A 7,536-nucleotide genomic window follows, 5' to 3' on the forward strand; every position below is an offset into this window, starting at 1 on the left:
CCACGCCTCGCCCTGGGCCACTAACTAATTAGTGCGTATTTAAACAAGGGCAGGTGCCGTGCCATCCCATCCACCGGGGGCCATCCCACAGTGTTGTGCTCATACACAGTACGAGGTACTCGTAGCTTTCATTCCGTTTTGCGTCCACGTCGATGCCACGACAGAAAGTTAGCGCAGCATGTGACAGCTGTCGGCGGCGAAAGGTCAAATGCGATGCACAAAAGCCCGGTATTCATCACGCCAAAGCATAACATAGCCAGTACCATCTTACTGACTTGAGTTCACTATACAGCCTGCCGTCCGTGTATCATTCGGGGAGAGTTGCAATGTAACTATAGCAGTAGAGTCAAATCGCCTCGAAGAAGACAGTACCCCCTGCTGCAGCAACACCCTCAGCATCCCCAGGGGAGGTATGGAGGTGATGTCGCTGAAAGGTCGCCAATGCTTTTGTCTCGATCTGCGAATTCCGACTCGGTGGATCGGCCACGATCCACACAAGCACCTGCCTGTTCACCATCTTTTATGATGGCTGACGCTTCACCCGGCACCGCGTCTACCTTGCCGATCACGGCCGACGCTCTGCTCCCTGAACAAATTGATGACCATGCACCGCAGAGTGCCGACGCCATGACAGGCGTTGGCAAGGACCCTCTGGCGAGCGTGGAATTCTTCGGTGGTAGCAGTGCTGCTTCTTTCGCGGCTCAAATCAATTCGGCTGTTGATTCACGTCTCGGGCAAAACCAGACACACTCATCCATAGAGATTGCTGATGAAGATAGCGTTGAGGCGAGTGCCAACCAAGAGGCTGCAACAACGTCAAATTCAGACTACATGAACCATCTAGCGTTTGTCCTTCCCCTTAGAACCTTCTCAGATCGTCTTTTACAGGAATACTACGACTTAGTATGGGTCATCCTCCCCATACACGACTGGGCAGCCTTCAAACGGGACTATGATGCCGTCTGGGTTGGTTCCGAGACCAGCATACCCCTCAAGCCTCTGTACTGCATGATCAACATGGCGCTCGCGCTGGGCACTCAATTTTCCCAGGCCGTTCAGCCGGACAAAAGAAGAAAGCTCGGCCAAACATTCTGGGAAAGAGCCCTTGCATTATTCGACCCTAGAATCCAACAGAGAGCTTCTTTACAAGGACTGCAATGTCTACTGCTGATGGGCCTGTTTCTACAGGGTACTCATCAATCCCACCAGTGTTGGATGGTTGTTGGCTCCGCTGTTCGTATGGCACAAAGCCTAGGGCTACACTTGTCTGGAACGACGACCTCAGCACAAAATATCCGGGACAGGGAAATGCTACGTAGAACGTGGCATGGATGCGTCTTTATGGACCGGGTTATGTCCATGACGTTTGGAAGACCGAGCATGATTGCAAACTGGCTCTATGATGCCGTGCCGCTCCCCGTCATGATCGATGATGACTTCTTGGATTCCCAAAGTGATCCATCAGATGTGCGCCCAGATGGTGGTACGCCAACGATTGCTTTCTTCGTCAAGTCTGTGCAACTGTACAGCATAGTGAACGACTGTCTTCTTGAGCTCTATATGCAACTGCCAGAAAAAGCTGGACAGAGTGTGGAACAAATCACTTCTGTTCTTCAGTTTGATGAAAGGCTACTGCATTGGGTGCGTTCAATGCCAGAAGGTCTCCAATACCCCTCTTCAATCAATGCGAGCTTCGCCCTTCAGAGGCAACGAATCGTCCTCCGCTCCCGGTCAGTGAATGGAATTTTTGTATCTTGTCAACTATTAACTTGATCGAGTTTCAGATATCTTCATGCTCGAATCGTTGTCCTCCGCCCAATACTCACAGAATCTTGCTTGAAGCAGGTGAAGTCCGACGACAGTCGCCACTCTGCATCAAAAGATCAGTTTCTTTCCGACAACCTAATCGGCCATTGTTCAAAGATTTGCTTCGAATCTGCTCACGAGATCATTCGAATCATTTATTCGAACTTGGACCTAGAAACGGTGACCGGTCCTGTCCCGGCTTGGTGGTTTGCAGTCTTGTGTATGGTTCAAACCTATTTCATATCTTTTCTCTATGACTAACCCGCCATCCTAGTCGTATATACAGCTGCAACAGTGCTCCTTGCTGAGCGTCTCAGTCAGCTCGTTTCGAATGATTCTATCGTGGAGCCATGGGCAGCGGAGCCAACCTGGAACCAGGCAATCCAATTACTCAAGGCGTACTCCAAGGTTGGAGAATCTGCCAAACGCTGTGTAGTGGCCTTAGAAATCCTACTATCAAAGATTCAAGGTTGTTGCGGCCCGTCCAGAGTGCCAGCTGAAGCGAACAGCGGGGGGATGTCTGAGCCCATTTTTCCTAGCGAGGGACAGGACTCAAGCATATTCACTAACGGCGGCCTTGGACCAACCATGGACTTGGATGTTCTGAATCTAGACATCGACGATATGCTCTGGCTGAACACTTCAGCTGCAGAAATCTTGTTCTGAGGTCGAAATAGCCCGTACAATCAAAGATCCATGGCAATTGCGTGCTACGGAAAGTCTAATCCTAATCTCCTTGCAAAGTTAATTTAGGTAAAATAAAATTCCTACTATAGTAATAAGTATACTTTACGATCCGTGAAAAAATGTCGTACAGAATCGTGTCGGCCATTGGGTTGGTCAAGGAGCGAATCCAAACAAATTAGTCCGGCAGTCGATAAATGCTAAGCTGAATAGAACCTAGGAGTTGGCCTTTTGTCCCAGATCATGCGGTAGTTATTTAGCGGATAACTTACCAAGATTTCAGGCTTTAGGTAGCACAAATTTATGCTTGTGTATTCGTATGCTCGTGTGAACGTATTCTTCTTGTACACACGTATACTTCCTCACAACACACACCTCGCAACTCGACCACAGATTCAAACAGAACTCCAATATTGTGGCGTGGCTATCGGTCACAGATTCGCCGAATGTGATCCGAGGTTCTCCGCATGCTTTTGCAGAATCTACAGGTAACAATTACACGTTGAAGTGGTGCAATGCATCAACTCCGAACTCGATCATTCAGAGCAGTGTCTCCAGTAGCGTAATCCTTATTTAAGGTAAAATGATGCATTCATGTTCACGTCGCAGTCTGTAAAAACCTGTGCGAAGAACGAGGAGAGTCCGATGGTGCGGGTGGAAGGATTTCTTGGTGTCGGACAAAACGCCTCAGCAAACATTCTCGCAATGCCCGAATTCCTTCATCCTTCATTTATTTAACGCCACAGTTCCAACGCTGGATAAATCAGAGAAAGTGTAATGAGGCACGTTCATCACCTACATCAGTTCACAAGCTTTGGGAGTAAGAATACTATTATTTGGTTGGTGATGCTAAGAGAAACTTTATGAAATATCCCAAGTATCATCAACAGTGCCTCTCTCTTCCGTTGTTTCGTTCGAAAAAGGTCGGAAAACCAATCATAAGAATGCCCTATGCTCTTTAGTCCTTCGGATCCGAATGTCCAATCCGTACCGCCATCCATTTGATATTGATCATCTCTTAGAAGAGACTAGGCAAGGAACTTCAGGGCACGGCGACGTTCATTGCTACTCGCCTTGGCAACAGAGGCAAGCTCAGGACCAGGAGCTTTGTCGAAAGTCTTACCAGCGTCATGCTGGTAGAGATCCCACTTGAGAAGCTCATCATCTTTGGAGTAAATCTCAGTAGCCACGATGCCATCCGGAATCTGCGCGTCTGGTTTACCACCGGTTATCTTGATATTGAATGCCTGTGGCCAAAATTGACGCTCCTCGAGAGGCCCATTGTTGTGAATGGATGTGACCTCGGTGCGGAGAACATAGTCGCCGTCAGGGATGTCCTTGGGGATAGTGACGGTCTGCGTGTTATTGTTCTTGTAGAAGATGTCATCCGTGCCCCAATAGCCGACATTCTCTCTATCGTTCGTGGCGTTGGAGTAGCGACCTTCACGGTAATCAATCAAGGCCACCTCATGGATCTTGAAGAACTTCAACTCTGTCTTTTTGATCTTCGTGCGGTCGCTATCACAAGGCGCCATCCAAGTTGTGGTCCAGCCGTGGTGGCTGCAATCCCAGCCCGTTTCATTCTTTTTCCCGTCACATTCACCCTCGTGAAACCAAGTGAATTTGACTTGAGATCCAGCGGATACATCAACGGTATGAGGAGAAGGGTCAGCGTCTGTATGCGCTATGATGTCAGGGTGTGATATATTGGCACCCATGACAGGATCCCATCCCCATCCCTGGGCAGTCCACCACGCAGGTGAGTTGTTGCCGGGATCCATCTTTGACGCTTGACGGAATCCTGGATATTTGTTCCCATTCGCTTCGAACTCTATGACGGCAGTATGGGTGGCGGCTTGTGAGAAGAGCGCCGCGAAAACGCCAACGGTAGCAAAGATTTTGGACATGATGATATGCGTGAAGGTAATGTGTATTGGGGATATCAGTTTCCAGAACTGTGTGTTTCGTAGTTTGTATCGTGGTAGTGAGTGGATATGTAACAAATAGCTCCAGAGCTATGAAGAAAGATCGACTTGGGTCTTTGCAAATGATGGCCAAAGAGTCAACGAATGAATGATTGGGGACTTGTTTGAGAGAAGATGTAAGAACTAGTTGAGAAGGAGATGAATACCTTTTGTATCTTCTCATCGTGACCGCACACCCGTTATGGAGCGAATCGGATCCCTTCATGCGGAGAGGGCAATGCATGTAGAATGGGGCACACATCACGCATCCTAAATGGGTCATGCTATAGAATGAGTGATAGCCACTAATGTAGGACCGGGAGGAATGGTATGAAAGGCAACGCCTAGATGAGCAAACGGTGATCTCAATGCCACCACGCTGTGCCTCACTCAAACGCAGGTCTCGAATTTGGTGGATCAAAGTATGGACCGGGGGTGTCCGACATAAGCAAGACAAGCCAAAGGTAGGTAAGAGTGTCCGAGAAAGGATCGAAGGCTGCGTAGGATTCCGCCGCGCATGAGAATGCACTCACATCAAGCCCATTCATCGTGACCGGTGAAGTATGAGGAGATAGTGCGATGGAGTCCAGGAAAAGTTACATTGATCAAGTCTCATTTCCTTGTTCATTAAACAGAAATGCGACCGGGCAAATTTACGAGCTTGGGTCCAGGAACGCTCAGCGTTTGTACCAGATCCTCCAACAGTATCGCGGGACCTGTACTAAGGATTGCGACAGCTAAAATGCCACAGACAGCTGTTCACGAAAAATAATACAAAGTGCAGAATTGCTGTTCGGCAGATCCCCTTCGCCAACTACCAAACTCGAGCACAAAAAGCCAAAGAACTTGAACAATGTTTTGGGTAAATTTGCAGGCCTGTCAGCAGAGACGAATGGGACAAGGCAACAAGCGAGCGGCAGTCGGTCATTTCTCGCATGCATCTCCATGCATTAAGCCGCTGTTTCATCCTCGCTTTGTGGAAATGTTTGTAGGATTGTCGTTTTCGTTTGTCGGTTTCTTCAGCCCTAAAGCTAGCCAGCCCATGTTCCACTCCCCCAAGCCGTGCAACAACGCCCTGCTGATCTGCCCTCAACAAAGATTTCGTCGATGATCATTCAGAAGATGAGAGGCCGGTGATCGCCGTCACGATATTAACATGCAGCGAGATGTAATAATTCGCGAGAATGCCAATGCAGTTCGTAGCTTTGCACGCATTTCGGCTCGGCTCCACCTCCGCATTCGACTGTGCTTTGGCTTCTAGTCCTATGAACATAGGAAGAAACGAGGGAAATCTGAACTAACCCTTGACTGATTGATGAAGAATGAAGTCCGAAAAGACTAACATTGCGACATTCTGTTCCACATCTTAATAGACCCACACCACGATATTGTACGCATCTACCAGCGGATGATGAGGAATCAGGTCGGACCGGTCTTTGATTCGTTTACCTTTCCGGTATGGAAGGCCGTCTTGATTCGGTGGTCAGTTAATGGGCCGTCGGATCATACAATCATTGGCTCGTGTGAGAACACTAATCCGCAATAACCCATGAAATGAAGCTGGCTCAGCCAATGACAAACAGTACATACTCAAAGAAACCGATATACCCTATGCAAACAGCTTAGAAACGTCGGAAGCTAGAGTGTGAAAGTCGGAAGGACGGGATACGGGCTTCGTACTTAAGTGGAATGTTTGCTCATCTTCGAAACACTACCGCACTTTTCCAACACTATTGCGAATTTTGAGACCCACAATGATCTCGGTTCATTTTGTTGTCCACGAGTCCTTCGAGGCACCCGGGGCGTATGAGACTTGGGCAAAAGATCGAGGACACAATATCTCCTATACCCGACTTTATCTTGGAGACACCCTGCCAGAGTGTATCAGTTCTATTGATCTATTGATCGTACTGGGAGGCCCTCAAAGACCGTCTACGACCAAGGAAGAGTGCCCACATTTTGACGCCGTGGCCGAACAAGATATGATCATGAAGTGTATTGCTGGCGGCAAAGCTGTGATCGGTATATGCCTGGGTGCACAGCTTGTGGGCGAGTCGTTGGGTGCGTCCTGGGAGGAAAGCCCGGAGAGAGAAATCGGCAGTTTCCCCATTACACTCACCGAAGCTGGACAAATAAGTGACAAGTTCAAACACTTTGGCCCCAGCTTGCAAGTCGGTCATTGGCATAGTGACATGCCCGGTCTCACACCCGACGCCAAAATAATCGCCTCAAGCTTGGGATGTCCGCGACAAATAGTCGAATACACGAGTCTGGTGTACGGGTTTCAATGCCACATGGAGTTCAATAATGAAGTTATTGAGGCATTGATAGAAGCATCAGCGGACGAACTACCTACTCTCACGCAACATCGCTTTGTCCAACAGGCACAGGATCTACGAAGGAACAACTACGGGGAAATGAATCAGAACCTATTTACGTTCCTGGACCGCCTTCAAGACTCATATGCATGGTCTCGAAGTCAGGCTTGATTGGAAGACAATGGAAGAAACAAGTATCGATAGCATTGTAAAGACTCGGCTCATGCTACAGGATCGACCTGTGATATATTTGAACGATACGTTCACTATCGGGGTTGCGCTCAGGTCGGGGCTGAGACCTAATTCTATTCTTTCTTCTATCACAACGTTTTCAGTATTTGAACGGACAACGGGGTTCCTTCTCTCGACTTCGCCCCTGTGAGCTTAAGAGTTCAACATGAGGATAAGCATTGTGTGTGTGTGTAAGAGAGACTGTGTATTGTAAGAGAGAGTGTGTGTGTTGTGAGAGAGGGGAGAGTGTTGTGAGAGAGGGGGGAGTGTTGTGAGTGAGACAGTGTATTGTAAGCTCCTCCGTCTCCTCGAGGTCTTCAATGCCGCTTGAGGATGTAACACTGAGCTTTTCCTCCTAGGCTTGCTTATGCATTGCTTATAGCAGCCGTTCCAGTTGTAAGTGAGAGTGTTGTAAGAGAGGGGAGAGAGAGCGTGTTGTGAGAGTGTTGTGAGAGTGTTGTAAGAGAGGGGAGAGAGAGCGTGTTGTGAGAGTGTTGTGAGAGTGTTGTAAGAGAGGGGAGAGAGAGCGTGTT

At 48.4% G+C, this 7,536-nt stretch overlaps 3 protein-coding genes across 3 annotated transcripts; 2 read left to right on the forward strand and 1 right to left on the reverse strand.

Annotated features, from left to right (window-relative positions):
- Positions 1 to 77: 77 nt before the first annotated feature.
- On the forward strand, positions 78 to 2,607 carry BU24DRAFT_417295 (uncharacterized protein). The gene is made up of 4 exons (XM_033526684.1): positions 78 to 228; positions 293 to 1,730; positions 1,785 to 2,026; positions 2,081 to 2,607. Exons 1-4 carry the CDS (start codon positions 153 to 155, stop codon positions 2,470 to 2,472), a joined length of 2,148 nt encoding a protein of 715 aa, XP_033389993.1. The 5' UTR covers positions 78 to 152; the 3' UTR covers positions 2,473 to 2,607.
- A 728-nt stretch (positions 2,608 to 3,335) lies between these two features.
- Positions 3,336 to 4,578, reverse strand: BU24DRAFT_417297 (lytic polysaccharide monooxygenase). Its single transcript, XM_033526685.1, has one exon. The coding sequence runs from the start codon at positions 4,395 to 4,397 to the stop codon at positions 3,519 to 3,521; it is 879 nt and encodes a 292-aa protein (XP_033389994.1). The 5' UTR covers positions 4,398 to 4,578; the 3' UTR covers positions 3,336 to 3,518.
- Positions 4,579 to 6,190: 1,612 nt separating this feature from the next.
- Positions 6,191 to 6,943, forward strand: BU24DRAFT_488035 (GMP synthase family protein; the record flags this gene model as incomplete). The annotated part of the gene is made up of 1 exon (XM_033533515.1): positions 6,191 to 6,943. Exon 1 carries the CDS (start codon positions 6,209 to 6,211, stop codon positions 6,941 to 6,943), a length of 735 nt encoding a protein of 244 aa, XP_033389995.1. The 5' UTR covers positions 6,191 to 6,208.
- Positions 6,944 to 7,536: the final 593 nt, after the last annotated feature.

This window comes from Aaosphaeria arxii (assembly GCF_010015735.1).
Source record: "Aaosphaeria arxii CBS 175.79 unplaced genomic scaffold BU24scaffold_1, whole genome shotgun sequence".
NCBI lineage: Eukaryota > Fungi > Ascomycota > Dothideomycetes > Pleosporales > Aaosphaeria > Aaosphaeria arxii.